Here is an 18,411-nt window from a genome sequence, read left to right as displayed (position 1 = left end):
GTGTGGCTTCAGAGTGTGTTAATGGTAAATTGACAGGAAAGCAAAGGGGAAGCTGGTCACCATCTTAGCTGCTAGATAAGAAGTGATTATCACACATTTCAAACACGGAAACGCCCAATGCCCTATTATTACCTCAGCACAAGCCATCAAATGATCATGAACTGTAAACACAAATTCACTTCGGGGGATATATTATCCCTCAATTAACAGCCCAAACATCTTTGTAATATTTATAAAAATGTGAACAAAATGCCCCAGAGGCTTGTCCCCCATACACCGGTTAGTTTGTATGCTGTCCTATTTATATATTGCTGTGTAAAAATGATTAAATGACAAAAACGGCATGATTGGTTTTCTTTAATCCATTGAAAGTTCAACCTCAGAGGTGCCTTAATATTTACATGACTTTGCCTTTAAAAAAATATTTTTATTCTAGTATAAATTATGAATCTATACATGTACTGTATGTATAAAATCATACAATCAACTATCTTTCACCCCAGAGTCCATTTTTCAGTTATTTGACTTATTTGTTTTTTAAATTATTATGTTTTGTTTTCAGTCACAGTTTGGTTAGGCACCAAAACTACGTGGTAAGGTTTAGTAAAAATATACATGCAGTACATATACAGTATCTAATGTGTGCCCGAGTTGGGTGCAAATAGCATTGTTGGCTACTGACACCTGGGCTGTAATAGCATCTGCCTTTTTATTACTACACATTACCAGACTCCCAAAACCGTGTTGGTTTTTACACAATCATACTGAAATTACAGTCTAACACCAAATATGTCTTTCTCCATCATATCCCCCTGTTTTTATACAATCATACACATTAAAAACAATAAAACATACAAACAAAGTGACATTTAAATGGTGTTTAATGTTAATCAAACACAATACATCATATTGACAGAAGCCTTAAACAGGGAAGCATTTCTGCTGAAATAACCACACCAGATATGAGGTGGTAAATAACTTAGAGCGACATCAGGCAGTCATTTCTGTGTGCGGTGAAGTGTTCACTTACTGATTGCGTTTCTTAATTCACAGTGTAGACATTTAGTTTGGTCCAACAGTATATCTCTGTCATCATACCATATCAGGATAATATTTCTCTTGCAGCTATCAACATCTGTATGGAGAGTAAACTTGTACAAATGGGGCAGCTTTAAGGCATTAAATTACAGATTTGAAGCTTCTTGACACATTAATTAATTTACCACGCACTGGGCTCACGTCATTTTGAGAATCATGGAGCTCGTCGCCTGCTTCCCTCCTCTGTACCGCACTGTGCAGTTTAAAGGCTTGTTCAAGTCGATGGGTCGAAGGGGAAAGGTCAAGGTTGACACCGTTTCCCACTTCCATGCATTCAGCCTCTCTGATCGGCTGGTGACAGTTCCCGAGTGGCTCCAGGAGAAGTGAGGTGGAATCGTTGGGCAGGAGTGAGACACTGAGCAGGAGGCGGTTACTTTATCTTTCATCTCCACAGACAGAGATGGAGGCTGTAGATCGCCTGCAAGAGATTAAATACAAAACCAACATGACTCATTATACAATGATTCAATTATTAACACAGAGTGTGTTGCCTTAAAGAGGACCTATTATGCTTTTGTGCTTTTTTTCCCTTTCCTTTATATAGTTTTTTGTGCATGTAAAAGGTCTGCAAAGTTACAAAGCCCAAAGCCCACGCTAAAGGGAGTTACTCTCCCCCGCAGAAACACTGCTCCTGAACTGCCTTGCTTGAAGTCCTGCCTTTTCTTCCGTAACATAGTGATGTCACCAAGTAAAAGATTTGCATAACAGCTGGTTTGGCAAAAAAACAAAGCTAGTTAGAGCGGAGCTGGAGTAGAGTCCAAAGAATTTGGTTCGGTTGACCAATCACAGCAGAGTGGGCCAGCTGACCAATCAGGCGGTATGAGAAAAGTAAGGAGTTTTTTCTTAAAGCATGTAAACATGTTCTAGTAGGAACCCGAAATAAAAGTGTGCACCTGAAAATAAGCATAATAGGTCCTCTTTAAAAATGATTAAAACAATCTACAATACTCACGTATGACATCAACGGATACTGCGTCTTTTGAGTAAGAGAAGCTTTTGTATTGCGGCATTTCAATCCTGAAGTAGAATGGGCCAACATCAGTCTCCCTGACACCATCCAGCAGCATGGTGCAGTTACCTTCTTGCAGATCTCCCAAAAAGTGGGTTCGTTTTCTGTACTCCTTTGGCAGGTTCCATTTGTGGACACTATTTGAGAGTGACCTTTTTCCCTTTCATCCAGAATCCTCTCCACTAGTTCAGGATCTTCTTCGAGGTGGGCTTGGGGTAAGTGTAGGTGCAGGGGATAACCACACAGGAGCCCTGCAGGGCAGGAATCTTGGTCGGTACGTTTGCGGTCCATTGGCTTTGAGAGGACTGCACATCATGGATCACTGAAAACAAGAGAGAATATTGATTTATCATTAAGTGTAAGATGAAGTAGTTAATGCAACAACATTTTAATGTAAGACTCACCGCGTAACAACAGAAAGGAAAACCACAGCTTCAGCTCCATCACTGAGGAGGAAGAGACATTTAAAATGTAAAAAAAAAAGCATAAAGGCTATGAAATATATTACACTTTATGTCTGTTGTATTTTTGGACACATACCAATAATTCACTCTGTCAAGGGAAACAGGATTGGATCCAAATGCAGACAGCTGATGAAGCAACATTAGTGACTAAGTGATGGGGAAGTGGGAACAGGTGAGTGCAGGGCTAAGGAGGGACAGGTGAAACTAATCAAGGAGGCGGGAAACACACAAGGGCAGGAACTAAAACAACAGGAGAAGTCTTTCAAAAATAAAACAGGAAACTATGAATACATGACAAGAAACAAAGAAAATATAACCTTAAAGCTTTGTCTCCTACTGCAGATGGAAAAAAACATGAAGATGAATCAACAAAGGAGTGTTGCATTTTAAAGACCATCACATGCTGTCAATGCAGACATTTTTTTTATTCAAAACTGAAGGCCCTTAAAGGGACTGTTTGTAACTTTTTACACGTATAAATGTACCGGATCGGGATCCCTTGCGCACTTGCATATGCGCGCTCGCGTGTGGCCGGAGTCTCTGCTCCTCTGCCTGCTTGCCTTCACTCACACACCGCGCGCGTTCTCGCTGTCTCGCTCCACCTGTACACGTGCATGCGCGCTCACTCCACACTGCAGAAGAGTTAGTAGCTCTGAGAATATCTAGTGAACGTTTGTGCAGAAATAACGTTTGTGCAGAAATAACTGCTGCAGCTCCTCCAGAGCAACAGAGGTTTTCCGTGTCTCTTGTGAAGTGACGGGGCTCCGCAGAGAGAAACGTTACCATCTCTGACCGGGTGCCGATGTCTCCCTGCGGGCGCAGTCGGGTGACGATAACATTTCTCTTCCTGTTTCAGCCCCGGCACCGACCCGCTTTTCCTGCTTCAGCCCTGGAAGCTGAAGCAGGAAAAGCCAACACAAGGATCAGCAGTGATTCATGGAGAGACTTTCGTCTGGGTAGCTAACATTACTGCCAAGCAGCTGAAATATAGAGTGATAATGTGGTTTTAGCTGACGTGTGTCGCCTCACTGTTTTGAGCGATGCTTGTTCATGTCTATTTAGTGCGAGCACAAGCGTGAGCCCGACGCTGACTTTTGTTGACTTAACAGCCACAGGTGTCACTGTTAACAAGCATTTCTGAAAGTTACAAACAGTCCTTTTAAATCTATCAATGACAGCCAACCAAGAGAGCAATAGAGAAAGCTTGTGAGGAAATTATAGCTGAGTTACAAGAGTTTTATTTATAACATTTAGCTTTTCATCAGTCTGTGCTTTTTTAAGGGAACTATAACCACATTTCCTTTTGAGGAAATCAACATTTCTATTCCTAAATTTCACAGCTTTGCTGTTCAGGCATATTTTGAGGAGTCATGTGATGGTCGGTCAAATGAGGTCAAACCTCACAAAGTAGAAATCGCTGTATTTTTAATAGCTGCTGAATGTATTACTGGTATTTTGGTTGCAACTCTAATACGTTTTTAAACTGAAAAAAACAAACAGAAATTGACTTTATAAAATTAATCTATAAATTAGCAGGTAACATTCATGGATGCAAACATTACAACATGGGACTGAAGGAGCAGTTGAATGTAGTGTAATATATTGTTATAAAGTATATGGAATAAGCATTTATATAGTTTGGTCTGTCCCATAAGAGACATTACAGTATAGAGATGCATAAAAAACTAATTCCACACTTGGAAATAGTCTGAGAGACAAACCTTGGGAGGACAACAGACTCTCAGCTATGATGATACGCGGGACACAGATACAACCACGGTCGAGAAAGGCTCATTCCCCGGTAAAATCTTATCAGAAAGCAACTATCGCTCACAAAAAAATGACAGCAGAAAACAGGAGACGGTGACAACATCAGCAGCTTAACATCCATTTTATTTACCAGTCGACTGCTATTTGTTCAGTTTTACACACCAGTTAAGAAGAGTAGACAATGTACATGACTGTGGACAAACAATGACATCTGCATTTAACCCTTTGTAGTTTGATACAGTCCTTACTTTAAATGTTTTTATAAGTTATAACTTAATCTCTAAATAGGAGACCGAATCAGAAAAGAAAACAGAAGTTTCAGCTCCAGCACAGATAACACAGGAAGTTAATTGGCAAATATATTGAGAAAGACTAGAAAAAACCCCACAATGCATCATTTCACTGAATCCAAAATGTGTCAAGTGAAGTTTTACAGCAGTTCAAGATTACATGAATAGATTTCTCAGAAAACAGAACTCCAGTCGTGCCATCATGACTGACAATTAGCATGATAGTCTCTCTAAAAAGATATCAGCAACCAAGCAAGTTCATCTTTTACAAACCATTCCTGGATGACCTCTCACAATTTCTGCAACCGTGAGCCGATAAATAAAGAAGACTAATTGTAACTCTGCTGTTTTTGTTAATGGCATGTTGTCTTTATCTGATAAAATCCCTTAGAGGACGCTGTAAATCCTAGAAAACCATGTATCACATCTGAGTGGAATCATGAGGATCCCCCTAATATTACTCAGTGGATTAATGAGGTAAACTCTTGTGCTCCCTTGGAAAAAATAACCTATGCTATAAGAGGTAGCCCACAGCTTTTCTATAGGATATGGGATCCATGGATCACTTATATAGAATCTGCTTAACTTAACCTTTCTATGGTATTTACTTAATTATTAATAATTATTTTCTATGTGCTGTTTTCTTTTCTACGTGTATTTAATTAATTAATTAATTTAAGGTTTCTATCTTACCACCATGAATTATATAATTGTAGTACTTATTACTTTTAATTTTAACTAACTAATTAAATAATTAAAAAAATATTTTTATTTTATATTTTTATTTTATATTTTATATTATTTTTTTCTGTAACTTTACCTCTAGGGGTGGGAAGAAGGCTGGACCTGTCTCTGTGTGGGAGTGGAAATCGATGTGTATGTGTGTATATGTACATATTAAATGTTAAATGTAAGATATAATTTTTTTTTATTACGGCACCGGTGTTATGTTTTGTTATGTTTGTTATGCTATGTTTGGAAAAAAGGAATAAAAAGAATTTTCCACAGAAAACCATGTTTGCACATAGACATGGTTTTGTAGGCAAAACAATGCAGAATACAGAAATAGCAATTAAAATGACAGATTTGTGAGATGCAGCTTTTCTACTATTTTGAATAATCCACGTTTCCATATACATTTTCTGTGTGATCCATACCATGATCCATCTGACCTGGAGGGGCCTGCAAAGACAGAAGTTGGGTTACATGTTGGGCTGTGGTTTGTGTCTTAATTACCATCTTCTTAGTATATTAAAACCCAACTGAGTGGGAGTATCGTACCTCCGTGTTTATGTAGATGGGTTCATCAATGGCCTTCACTTCAGAAAGTTTGTTGTTCTCTTGTTTTTCATAAGATGCTTCTCTGAAAAGACAAAAGAGACGTGTTTGAGAGATCAGGAATGTGTCATTACGTCTGCATGTCACATACGCATATCTGAAATACATTTTTAGAGTCAAAGGTCTTCATGAGTCAACTTTGCTTCTTGTAGCCTATTGCTCAAACATATACACAGTGATGGTCTGCAATCTAATTTGATGTCACAATTGTATCATGAAACAAACCTTTTGGCTTGGTTTGTTGATGCTCGGCTAAAATTTGCGTAATATCCAGATTCCTGCCGGGTCAAAGATTGTGTCCTGTGAAAATAGTTAAAAAGGTATCAGCCTATCATCGATTTGATATTTTTACAAGTCAAACACATTTTAAAGACCCCCTCCAGACATGTTTTATGACATATGAAAAAACTCTGCTTTGGATAATTTGTGTCTGATATGTGTTTTCTATAAAACGTTCAAATACCTCATTAAAAATAATCAAAATTACATCTATTCCTTCTTTTCCACATCAAATATTTTGCTTCCAAACTAGGTGTGATGTCACAAAATCATATGTACACGTCTAAATCTCAAATTTAAGGTGAACTCAGAGACAGTTTTGCCTTTAGCAGATGAATGTGAAAACAGCCTTCTAATGTCAAACTCTGCACATGAGTCCATCTGCACAATGAAGGTCAAAAGTGAAGTAACAATAAGCAAAACACCTTTTTGAGTGGAGCAGGACTTTATAATGTCGGCACATGATTTACGTTAGAAAAACACAAGAGGCTCAGTCCTGAAACAAACACTCCATTTACAAACAAGTTAAAAGTGAATTTACCTTTTGTGTTTTTTGCAATTCCAAAACACAATTCCAGCGACAAAAATAGTGATCAGAAGTGCGGCAACTGGTACGAAGATGGCCATATACATTGTTTGTGCTGAAATGGCCTGGGTCGTACCCACTGTGGGGAAATCTACGTTTGCTGTGAAAGGTGATCTTATCAATAAAACTGAATTACAGATTTTGACATATTAAATGTTTGAAAAAATTAGAAGCAAACCGTGTAAACTTACTTGTTGTTGCTTCAAAGGTGGGTAATGACTCTGTTGTAATATCTATAAAACAAATTTGTTTTCATTAGAATTACATTTTACCCTACTTTTTCCTGATAAAACTATTGGAGAAATAATATGCAGCTTATTATCACATTGAGGAGTACAGAAACTGTTTATGAAATTATATAAATGTGAATATAAAAATGAAAGATGAGATGAGATAATAAAAACTGAAAGGTCATACTTTGCGTACGACTGACTGATGCAACAACTGAACCTGTGGGAGACACAAGTGAAGTATTCATTTAATTTCCCTTTATTCAAATTGATTGGTGATTTAAATGATGTATATGTATAAGTAATTGAAATCATAATTTAAATGTTTTATTGAAATTCTTACCAAGCACAGAAATGGAGACAGACTTCCTTATGAAGCTGTAGGGGACCCCCTTTGTGATAACCCTCACATAGATATTTGGTTCATTCTCGCTGATGTTTAAGATCATCAGGGAGCAGTCTCCTTCGTCTTTATTTCCAATCAGTTGGGTCCGTCTTCTGTATTTCTTAAGCACATGTGTGTCATTCGGGTGAAAAACGAATGCATTGTGGTCTCCGTAGTCAGAGATTTGAATGCTGCTTCTCGGAGGCTTTTTCCAGTAAACTATAACATTTTCCGCTTGGTGTTCGGCCGGAACGGTAAACTTACACAGTATGGTCACATTTGAACCCAGTCCTGCAGTAATGGTCCTATTGACAGTTACGTTCCAGCTTTGATCTGTGTTCAAAACCAAACCACAATTTATATTTATTAAAGTGCATATACTTCGTGAGATAAAATTCAAAAACAAACACATCGACTCATTACGTCACCCACCTTTTGAACTAGCAGCCACGATCAATATGAGACTAAGATCAATCAGGCACGGCAGCTTCATCTGATCCAAGAAAGACATTCTGGGGTTAACCGACATCCTGAAACCTTAGAGTGAACTCACGTCTACGGCGGTGGGCTATCCACCACATCTGGTAGTCTACATGTTACAAAGGTCTGAAGTTAAACTGCCTGAATTTTGCGTAAAGTAAATACTCACTGTGAGAGGCACCCAGCGGAGGTTGTAGGGCTTTGTCGAGCTTTGCCAACGTGTATTAGATCTTAACATTGGTATGAAAGTGTTTCCCGTTTCAGTGTTACTTGAAAAAAAAAAAAAGGAAGTTGGGACATAAAAGTGAACACTGACCACACTACTTTCTTATTGAGTTTCAGAGAAAATATTATACACGTATGCATCCCCCACCCTAGTAATTTAAAAGCATGCAAGGAATATTACACGGCCCACAAACATTGAAATAGCCTTTAATCTAAACCGTATAGTCAATTTAGGGGTTTTCTTTAGTAGATCTTGGTCATGGTGTTCTTTCAGCCGTTGTGCTTTTCGGTTTTATGCTCCGTGATCATATTTTCTTTCTGATATTTTACCACTATTCTGTCCAGTAGTGACGTATCATTTTGAAAACCAAATTGACCTTTATGACTCTGCATGGTCACATCATGAGGTCAGGTTCATAAGGTCAGGGCCACTTCTACCCAACCAGCTGCTTAATTTTGTTTATGTTTCTTATGGACCAACAGTGGTAAATGTTTTGGGGGTTTTGTTTTTCTCTGAAGTACATTTAAATAATTAAAAATAATCTGGCCAATCTGGGGTTCTTGCAAACATGGGGCCCCTATAGGCTGCAGCCTAGGCCCGCCTGTTTATTAATCCACCTAAGGGGTGTAGCAATATATCTTTAGATTGAAGTCAGCTCTGAAATGCCAAATTCCTGCACAGGTTCACACTGGAAGAAAAATATGTCTTACAGTCTCAAATTGAGACTGTAAGACATATTTTTTTGTATTAATAATCTGAATCTGTAAAGTAACTAGAGTTGTCAGATAAATGTTGTTGAGTAAAAAGTCTAATATTTCCCTCTGAGATGTAGTTGAGTAGAAGTAGAAAGTAGCAGAACTTGGACATACCCAAGTAAAGTAGAAGTACATCAAAATTGTATTTAAAGAGACTGTTTGTAACTTTTTAAGCGTATAAATGTACCGGGTCAGGATCCCATGCGCGCTCGCATATGCGCGCTCGCATATGCGCGCTCGCATATGCGCGCTCGCATATGCGCGCTCGCATATGCGCGCTCGCGTGTGGCCACAGTCTCCGCTCCTCTGCCTGCTTGCCTTCACTCACACCACGCGCGTTCTCGCTCTGTCGCTCCACCTCTAGACGAGCATGCGCGCTCACTACACACTGCAGAACAGTTAGTAGCTCTGAGAATATCTAGTGAATGTACAGTGGACGTTTGTGCAGAAATAACTGCTGCAGCTCCTCCAGACCAACAGAGGTTTCCCGTGTCTTGTGAAGTGACGGGGCTCCGCAGCGAGAAACGTTGTCGCCACCGACCCGCTTTTGCTGAAGCAGGAAAAGCCAACACTAGGATCAGCAGTGATTCATGGAGAGACCTTCGTCTGGTCAGCTAACATTACTGCCAAGCAGCTGAAATATAGAGTGATATTGTGGTTTTAGCTGACGTGTGTCGCCTCACTGTTTTGAGCGATGCTCGTTCAGGTATATGTAGAACGAGCACAAGCGCGAGCCCGACGCTGACTTTCGTTGACTTAACGGCCACAGGTGTCGCTGTTAACGAGCCTTTCTGATTCTTACAAATAGTCCCTTTAAGGACTTAGTTACATTTCACCACTGAGTACGTTTTATACTGTTGTGTTTTTCAAAGCATTATTTACTCTTCCTGTTGGAATAAAATAATTGTTAATTATTTAACTGCAAAGTAGTAATGTGTTTTTGATATCTCTCTCTCTCACATAATCTTAGGACACATTGTTGTCAGGCTACTGATTGGATGCAACTTTTTGGTGCTTGATGCACTGCAAAAACAGCCCTACTAGAAATAAGACAAATATTCTTAAATTTCGACAGATTTTCTTGTTTTGAGCAAAAAACTCGAAACTAGAAAAATAGGCCAAAACTTTGCTTATTACAAGCAAAGAAACTGTTATGTAAGAAATGTTCACTTAAAATGAGTGTTGTGCTTTCTTGAGATGACTGACTTTAAGATTTTTTTACTTAATTTAAGAATTTACACCTTAATTAAGATTTTAATATCTTATTAAGAAAAAGTTAGATATATTTCCTTAAAATTAGATTACTTTTCTAATGCAAAACATGCTTGTCAAGATTATTTTTCTTTTTAGGCAAAAAAATAAGAAAAATTTCCTGGAAACAAGGTTTTTTTTACTTTCTTAAAAATCATTTTTTGCAGTGTGCTGTTTAAATGAAAAACCACTAGGTGGAGTAAATCCATTGTGAACTTTGGCACAGGGAGTCCACCTGGAATGTGGAGCCAGACTCAGATCTCAAGGTGCAGTCAGTCATATGACTCTGGAGCTGGAAACTAGTTCCTAGAAAAACTCATTCAATAAGTTTTGTGATCTTGAACGTGTCGACCTTTTGTTGGCGGAAGTCAGTCAGTCCAGTCCGTCCCAGGGTGGTTTCAGCTCCAGATGTGTCTCGGGAAGCATCTGCAGGAGGATGGATGACACGTTTGTTGTGTGTTGTCGAGCTCTTCTTCTTCACCTGTGCGACTAAAGGCCGACCTGCAGCAAGGCACAGACACAGATGGAGGACCTGATGGAGGACCCGAGGAGTCCCGGGAGTCCGCGGCACACAGCAGCCGGAGAGGAGACGAGCTCACCGGACGCTCTCCGGTCAGATGTCCGCCTCCAGAGGAGAGTAGCAGCGGTCAGCTCTCCGGCTCTGTCCGCCGCACGGCTCACCTTACCGGGGGTCATGGACGCAGAGGGGAGGGTCGACGAGTCCAGGCTGAGGATGCACATCTTCAAAAACGGTAAATCTATCTGCCTATCTATCTATGACTTTACATATAATCACTATGGCATACTTTATGCATTATCTGTTTTGCATGCAACAGAAGTATCTGCAGTAGAAACTAATGATTCTGAGGTCACAACAGGATTCTTAAATAATCCCACAATGCCAATTCAGAAACATAAAATCTTTTGCTAATCCAGTGAAATTCATGCTTGAAAGATGATTTGTACATTTCTGTATTAATACAGTATGGTATGATGTGGAATTGCTTGCTTGACATGCAGTTATATAATCATATAATAATAATATACTGTATATGTTTTTTTCCACACTGAACAGTTGATGAGGCCTAATATTATTCTGAACAAAACTTTTTATAAAAAAATAATATATTTTTTTCTTTTGTTTGTCTGTTTCATCAAATTGTGATAATAAAACAGTGGCTTTAGTGTCTAGAAAAATCAAACTGTGTCCACACACAGTTTGTCCACACATTGTCCAACAGTGGTTTTTATTATCAGATGTGTCCAGATGCATCAATGAATGCAGATGCGTCACTGACAGGAAGTCAAGTGATGCTTTTGCTTCGAGACATTAGCTGAGCCACAGTCAAACCATTCTCTAAAATCTAACATCGCATTGTACATCTGAACCCCCTCGAGCCAAGAACTCCAGCGTGACTATACTGTGATAAAAACAACAGACACCATTTAGACGGTTGGTAAGAAGCAGAATAAAATCACATGAGATTCAAGTGTGTGAAGCTGAGGAATGTAGCGTTTCTGAAGTAGCTCCAGTGCATAAATATGTTTAATAAATTCTTAAACACAGTCCTCAGACTGCCACTCAACTGGTCCTGACACTTGGCATAACAGGACAATAAACATCTACACAGGGGAGTTGCTGAGGTAAAACATCACTCTGAATCCATCATCTGTGAGCAGGAATGTGGAAACTCACCCACCACCGACTTTCCTTTGGCCTTTTGACCTTTATGCACATTCCTTCCCTACAAAACACGGAAAACAAAGATTAAAGAACCTGCGGAGCGACACATTACATAAGACATCTCAAATCCCCGTCTCAAATCCCGATGAAAGCAGGGTAAAGTTCACCACATTTTGGATCATGAATGTTTCCTAAAGATTCCCTCTTTTCACAGCTGCAGAGCTCTAATTGTTGCACGCAATCCATTCAGGGGTTGTTTTAGGTTTGACTGAAGCTCAAATAACCTCTTTGCTTGACCACACTGGCGAATCAGTTATATTAACCACTGTTTTCCCATCCCTGTCCAGGTGGCATGTGTCCCTCTGAGCGTGGCCTGGTGTGGCGCTTCCTGTTCGGGATGTACCCGTGCAGCTCGACAGCGTTAGAGCGCTCTCTGCTGCAGGAGCAGATGGTCGTACGTTACCGGGTCATGAAGAGAAAGTGGCAGCAGTTCCTTCCATCGGCCGTGCGGATGCACCTCAACGGCACTGACGGTAAAAGCCCAAACATGCATCAACACAATGAAGGAAGTCAAGTGTGTCATCCTTTCATTCTTGTTTTTCTCTTTTCCTGCCCTACTTTTTCTTTTTTTTTTTTAAACACCACATGATCCTATCTTCATTCCAGCTGAGTTGGTGGCAGCAGTCAGGTACTTTGACCAGAGGCAGGCCCAGGCCCAGCAACAGACCCAGGACCAGTCTGAGGAGGTCACGGACAGACTGGCTTTCTTGGAGCTTCAGGCACAGGTTAAATGAGTTTAATTGTAACCTATTTATTTCAATGTTATGCTTTCTATTTTATATCTACTTCTGCAGTTCCATTAACTATATTCTTTCTTTGTCTTTGTTTGATAGAAGATTTAAAAGTGGGAGGAGTGAAGTATGTTTAGGGAAATTACACAACAGGATCTAATTCTGTTAAACAAGCTGTTAATCTTTTATTTACATACGGTATCATGTGATCTCTTTGTACGCGCTGAAGTGTCGAGCACTTCTGTCTGGGGAGAGTGTGCACTTAGGAGCAGCTGATAGATTTGTACATTCAGATAGTGATACTTCATATGCAGCTTGCAACACAATGAACTGACACTAGTTTACAGCCTATACATTACTATTCCCATTTCTAGTGCAAGAACAAGATTATTCAAATGTATGGACTCCACTAAAGCAGTTCACGCAGACATCACAATCAATAGTGGTATATAATCTATTTGTCTCTTCGTTTCCTCCCTGTAACCAGATACTGTTCGAGCGGGTCACGTTTGACCAAGAGGAGCTGCGGGAAGCCACACGAATCATTGACAAGGATGTGCCGAGAACTAGCCGAGACCTGAGCTATTATCAGTGAGTGATTGTGAGCGATTGTTATGTTTTATTTTTCACTATACTTAAGATATGTGTCATGGGATGCGATTGCTGACCCTTGACATGAATTGTGTGGCAGTAAACATCCAGACGTTTAGTTTTAAAGCGTAACTTCAGTATATTTCAACCTGGACCCTATTTTCCCATGTTTTTGTGTCTAAATGACTAATGGGGACACCAATTTCTGAAATTGGGCCAGTACTGAGGGAGAACGCTGTAACAGGCAGCCGTGAAACGAGCTGCGAGGGCAAGTAAGCAGCGTCAATGTGATGTTATGTTCACTAAAAGTGCTTGTTTTTGCTGCTGACAGGCTCAGATTGTTATTATAAGTGGCTGACATCATTATGGAAAGGACCCTACAGAGAAATAAAACATTTTTCTCCCTCCCGCTTGAAGTCTTGTGAAATCTGAATATCGGGCACCAACAGATCTCACTCTTTACAGCATTCTTCCTTTGTGGGCATAGATAAGGCCACAGCACCCACAGGAACACAACCAGTCTCCTGAGCTTCGCGGCCTTGCAGCAGCTTGTTCACCCTCTTCTGCCTGTTGCTCTCTGTCTCTCTCTCCACGGCCGCTCTTAGGATACTCTGGCTGAAATAAATACGGGCGTCCATCGAATTCAAAGACCTCATCCACATTGTCGAAATCATTTAAATATTCAGCCATGGCATTGAAAATCATTTAGATAACACTAAGCTACGCTTTACATCCCAATTCTCTTAATTGCATCCACGTTTCCCTCACTTGCGTCTTTTTCTTGCGTCCTAGTCCCGTCCACCAGGGAAGCATGGAGAGATGCAAGGAAACCATGCAAGGAGAGAGGAAATGAGTAAATATGTTTTAAGAGAAATGAGACATCCTTTTTTCTCTGAAGCGTCACGTGAAGCGACGTCCGTTGCTGATGACAGCAGCAGCTGATCTCAGCTGGATCAGCTGTCAGTCGACTTTAACAGCTGTAGAGACTTTAGATGGAGTTTGTGTCTGTTCTGTACTAATAATACTAATAAAGACACACAGTTATTATCAGTGGCAGAGCAGCAGTGTTTTCTCTCTGTAGCCTGTTACCTGTTTAGCAAACACCTGCACATGAATAACAGCCTGCAGTTTATACTGTGTACTGTGTCCTGCTTAGAGGCTCAGGAACCATTCCTACTCGCACAATGCCTTTATATTATTATACTATTCATTATTAGCGTCTGATTGTGAATTCATTATTTAATAACCAAGAATAATAATGTGTCTTTTGAACACTGGACATTATTTATTAGGCTGAATGTTTCAGGGAAAATGTAAATGATGTAACTCATATCAAACCTGACGCTCAGGAATTATCAGCCTCACATGTGACTGAATGGAAATGAGGATAAATGATGTAAAAAGTGTTTGTTGCTGACAAACGCGCCTTCACTCTCTGACTTTAACTGTATCCTTGATAAAAGTTAATGGGGGAAATAACAGATCATGAAAAGAAAAATCTTTCTAATAAATGCAGAAAGTTGTTTAAGGTCCGTTTGTGAGGTACTATAAAGCTCTTTCAGTGACAGGCTGCTTCAGTTGCGGTGTGTGAAGGAGAGATACTGCAGGTCCTTCTGCAGTGCTCAACTAATTCTGCTCACTTCTGTGTCTGCAGGGGTGAAAGTTCAGGCAATCTGTTGGTGCTGAGAGACATCCTCATCACTTATGCTGCTTTTCATCCAGGTAAACGACAAGAATGAGCCCACCGGTGGTTTATTGACACTGTAAAGATCAGACAACATTAGAGGCAGTGCGTTGTGCTGTTAAAGACACTATCTGTTGGTTGTTTTTCCACAACTTGTCTTGATTATTGATGCAGAGGTCAGTTATGCCCAAGGAATGAATGACCTGTGCAGCCGGTTCCTGGAGGTTCTCGACTCAGAGGTCGACACTTTCTGGAGTTTCTCGTGCTACATGGAGAAGTTCTCCAAGGACTTCAGGGCGGATGGTCTGCACAGGAAAATAGGTGGGATGACCAAAAAGAAAAGCAGCTTTATATATATATATATATATATATATATATAATATGTTACATTTCTAAGATACAATATATGTTGTGAAATGAGATTCGTTCCTAAATGTAATTTAATTCCTAAAGATGCAGGACCTCTAGTGGTAAAACAAGGATACTGACAACAATTCCAGTACATTCAATCAACTGTCACATTATATATTTAAGTGTTGGGAGTTTTCTCATGTAGTGTATTAGACTGATTCAGAATGTACAGATTTCTCTCTCAGTCTTTATTTTGCCAATCAGGAGAAGTTTGATGCTAGATCAGGCATTCAGAAAAAAACTCACTGGGCCAAAACCAGACAAAAACACATTACAAATAAAATAAAATAAGTCCAGAACAAAAGCTTTTGTTATGAACAGATTTTACTGTTCTGATGAGTCTATAGATGAGTTTAGATTCTGCAGTTTAAGCATATGAAAGAGTTGTGTTTAATTTCTTTCAGAGCTGGAGGCAGCCCTGTTGAAGGAACTGGACCCGCAGCTTTATGCTCATTTGGTCACAGACAGCATGGAGAGCTTCACCTTCTGCCACAGGTACATCCATGCACATCTTTACACACATCTACCGTTCTCTATTTTTAAATGGACCTTTTTCACAGCAGACACTTGGCTCACAGTAGGAAAAAGCACATGTGAAATTTTTTAACATTAACGATGGCTCAGTTCCATTCAGTGTCACAGTAAGCTTTTCCAATGAGCCAACATACACAATACCAGGACCTATCATTAATGTTATTCAATCACCTTGCAGCATGGCCCTAATACAGCAAGCAAATACAAAGTTTAAAACAATAAACTAAAAAAAATGATGGAAATTTAACATTGGATCCCAATAAAGTAATAGCTATAACCCCAGGGCACCTATAGGCATACAGCAATGTAGTCATATTTTTTGTCCTCAACATATAATATGAAACTATTTAAAGTGTAGCCCACATGTTCTGTAGAATGACATGGTCATAAGTTGACTTTTTTTCTGACCACATGCTGCAATGTGATCAACGTGAACTCACCCACACACTGAAAACTGGCCTACATACAGTATATGGCCCACATGCAAATAGGCACAACTCACCCTAAAACCAGCATTGGCCCCTAAGCAACACGGTGAAACACAACTGAAAACTGTCCTCACTACGCTATGTGCCAGCTGTGGTCCACATAAAACAAGCAAAACAAAACTCACACAAAAGATGTTGCCATTGCTAAAACTGAGCTGTGACTACCAAAAATGGCCCAGATCTGACCCAGATGTGTATGTTCTAATCATCCACAACCAGAGAGGAGGAATAGGCCTTTCATATAGGAAAAGCACAGGTGTTACTAATAACGCTAACAAAGGCTCTGCTCTGTTCAAGTGCTCCAGTGAGAGTGACAGTGAGCCAACATGCACAATACCTGGATCCTGATTTCAGCCATCATTCATTTCATTAATTACACCTGTGCTTTTCCTGCTGTGACAAGTCCAAATGTTCTGTGACAAAGGCCTATACGGGTGTAAATTTGTATTCATTCCACATGCACATTTGTTTTGTGTGTGCATGTGTTGTACTTCCTTTCAGGTGGCTGCTGCTGGGTTTCCAGAGGGAGTTTGAACACAGCGACGCACTACGTTTGTTCGAGATCCTGAGTTGTGACCACCTGGAGCTCATCTCCCAGCAAGTAGACCGAGCCCGTTATCAGGAAAGGCTGGAACGAAAATGCAGCACAGGTGAAATAAAAGAACTCAAGTTGGCAGAGTAAATAAGGCTGCATGTAGTTACCTCTGTTAAATACATGACTTTAATGTCTCTGCAGAGGACCATTCAGAGTCGGAGCTGCAGGCCATCAACACCGACTTCACCTTTGAGCTCTTCATCTGTGCAGCCATCCTGTTGGAGAACAGAGAGTCTCTGCTGCGGTGCCGAGATGACGTGCAGCTCATCCAGTTTACTAGCAGGTTTGTCTGTGTGCTAAGACATAAAAATCTAAATATAAAAGGGGGATTGTGTGTTTGTTAATGAATGTGATGGTTTGCCGTTTTGTGCAGCCTTCAGGGAACTCTGGACCTGAACAGCACGCTGAAGAAAGCAGAGCACCATTTGTACAACTACTGCAAGCGCTGTGCTTGGGACTATATGAATGGGTGCTGCATAGCAGACAAGAGCAAAGAAGAGGACTTTCTGTATCAACTCCGTAGTTTACTTGTTTTAAAGTGATTGCTACTATTTAAATACCTGACGTCAAAGACTCTTCTGAAGCTGTAATTTGTAACAAGGGACATATAATCCCTATTTGGAGTTTTGATGGCACATTTTCTATCTTTTATTTCTGAGAGAAACACTGATGGCTGCTTAGATCCGTTATTGCTGTTTATTATAAATGTACAGTATTTATTGAATGACAGTTGACCAACACTGACTGTGAGTTATTCTGGTTGTTCTCCTGAACTGCCATGAATACTTAATCTCAATATCTTAGTAGGAGATAGGAATCACGTTTTAAAGGATTTGTTTTTACGGGTTATGTAATATTTAACTGCCAGAAGAAAACAACTACTCACCAGACACGTGTGAATACGAGGATCTGGTGTGTCGCAACAGGTGGTGTCTGTAACGAACTGCAGTTATATTTAATGCCAGATGGCATGTGTCAGAGAGGCCTGTATAACAAGAATAGTTTTTGAGCGCTGGCAGGGGGACCATGCAGTAAGGGGAAGGAAAAGTTACTGCACTACGGTGTCTTAAATACAGATTGAAGCACAAATAAATAACCTGAAAACCTCAATAAAATGATTGAAGATTGTTTACTATGTGGTGTTGGCAATATCCATGTTCAGTTTTCTTATTACATAATACAGGAAGGTCAGCATTGACTTTGATAATTTTGAGTTTTATTCATGCTTTGAATGAAAGACCCTTGATATTATAATATATAACGGGTAATAGATCTACTGGGATTAAAAAAAGAATAAAGTTTTCTCAGAAACATATAAAAGCACATGGCTTTTTGCAACCACAGTTCTAGTTAATCATAGATATACTGTAGTTTAGTCCATCAGTGTAAATGGATGACGTTTTAATGGCGCTTTACAGTTTTTGCCTCTCATTCACACACTGACAGCAGCAGGGCAACTTGGAGTTCAGTGC

General features: G+C 39.8%; 2 protein-coding genes and 1 long non-coding RNA gene across 6 annotated transcripts; 1 reads left to right on the top strand and 2 right to left on the bottom strand.

Moving 5' to 3' along the window:
• The first annotated feature begins 1,738 nt into the window (after nt 1–1,738).
• LOC141779244 (TBC1 domain family member 15) lies at nt 1,739–18,071 on the top strand. 2 transcript variants are annotated; one of them, XM_074653992.1, is made up of 11 exons: nt 1,739–1,926; nt 10,657–10,913; nt 12,193–12,378; nt 12,512–12,630; nt 13,124–13,227; nt 14,882–14,949; nt 15,086–15,232; nt 15,727–15,817; nt 16,846–16,994; nt 17,081–17,222; nt 17,313–18,071. In XM_074653992.1, exons 2-11 carry the CDS (start codon nt 10,685–10,687, stop codon nt 17,479–17,481), a joined length of 1,404 nt encoding a protein of 467 aa, XP_074510093.1. In that variant the 5' UTR covers nt 1,739–1,926; nt 10,657–10,684; the 3' UTR covers nt 17,482–18,071. The 2 variants fall into 2 exon arrangements, with proteins under 2 accessions (XP_074510093.1, XP_074510092.1); XM_074653991.1 differs by lacking the exon at nt 1,739–1,926 and having other exon boundaries at nt 10,360–10,913.
• On the bottom strand, nt 2,332–2,795 carry LOC141779247 (uncharacterized). Its single transcript, XR_012596239.1, has 3 exons — nt 2,648–2,795; nt 2,512–2,553; nt 2,332–2,429 (listed from the first exon to the last, which is right to left on the bottom strand). It is a non-coding gene; the product is annotated as an uncharacterized LOC141779247 (long non-coding RNA).
• On the bottom strand, nt 4,447–8,237 carry LOC141779245 (uncharacterized). 3 transcript variants are annotated; one of them, XM_074653994.1, is made up of 10 exons: nt 8,099–8,237; nt 7,882–7,942; nt 7,714–7,782; nt 7,408–7,570; nt 7,252–7,284; nt 7,026–7,067; nt 6,790–6,913; nt 6,195–6,269; nt 5,913–5,994; nt 4,447–5,813 (listed from the first exon to the last, which is right to left on the bottom strand). In XM_074653994.1, the coding sequence occupies exons 4-10, from the start codon at nt 7,511–7,513 to the stop codon at nt 5,739–5,741; spliced, it is 537 nt and encodes a 178-aa protein (XP_074510095.1). In that variant the 5' UTR covers nt 7,514–7,570; nt 7,714–7,782; nt 7,882–7,942; nt 8,099–8,237; the 3' UTR covers nt 4,447–5,738. The 3 variants fall into 3 exon arrangements, 2 of the variants coding, with proteins under 2 accessions (XP_074510095.1, XP_074510094.1); XM_074653993.1 differs by having other exon boundaries at nt 7,408–7,782; nt 8,099–8,232; XR_012596238.1 differs by having other exon boundaries at nt 6,790–6,934; nt 7,252–7,782.
• Nucleotides 18,072–18,411: the final 340 nt, after the last annotated feature.

This window comes from Sebastes fasciatus, chromosome 12 (genome assembly GCF_043250625.1).
Source record: "Sebastes fasciatus isolate fSebFas1 chromosome 12, fSebFas1.pri, whole genome shotgun sequence".
In the NCBI taxonomy this organism is placed as follows: domain Eukaryota; kingdom Metazoa; phylum Chordata; class Actinopteri; order Perciformes; family Sebastidae; genus Sebastes; species Sebastes fasciatus.
This window is presented reverse-complemented; position numbering and strand designations above follow the sequence as displayed.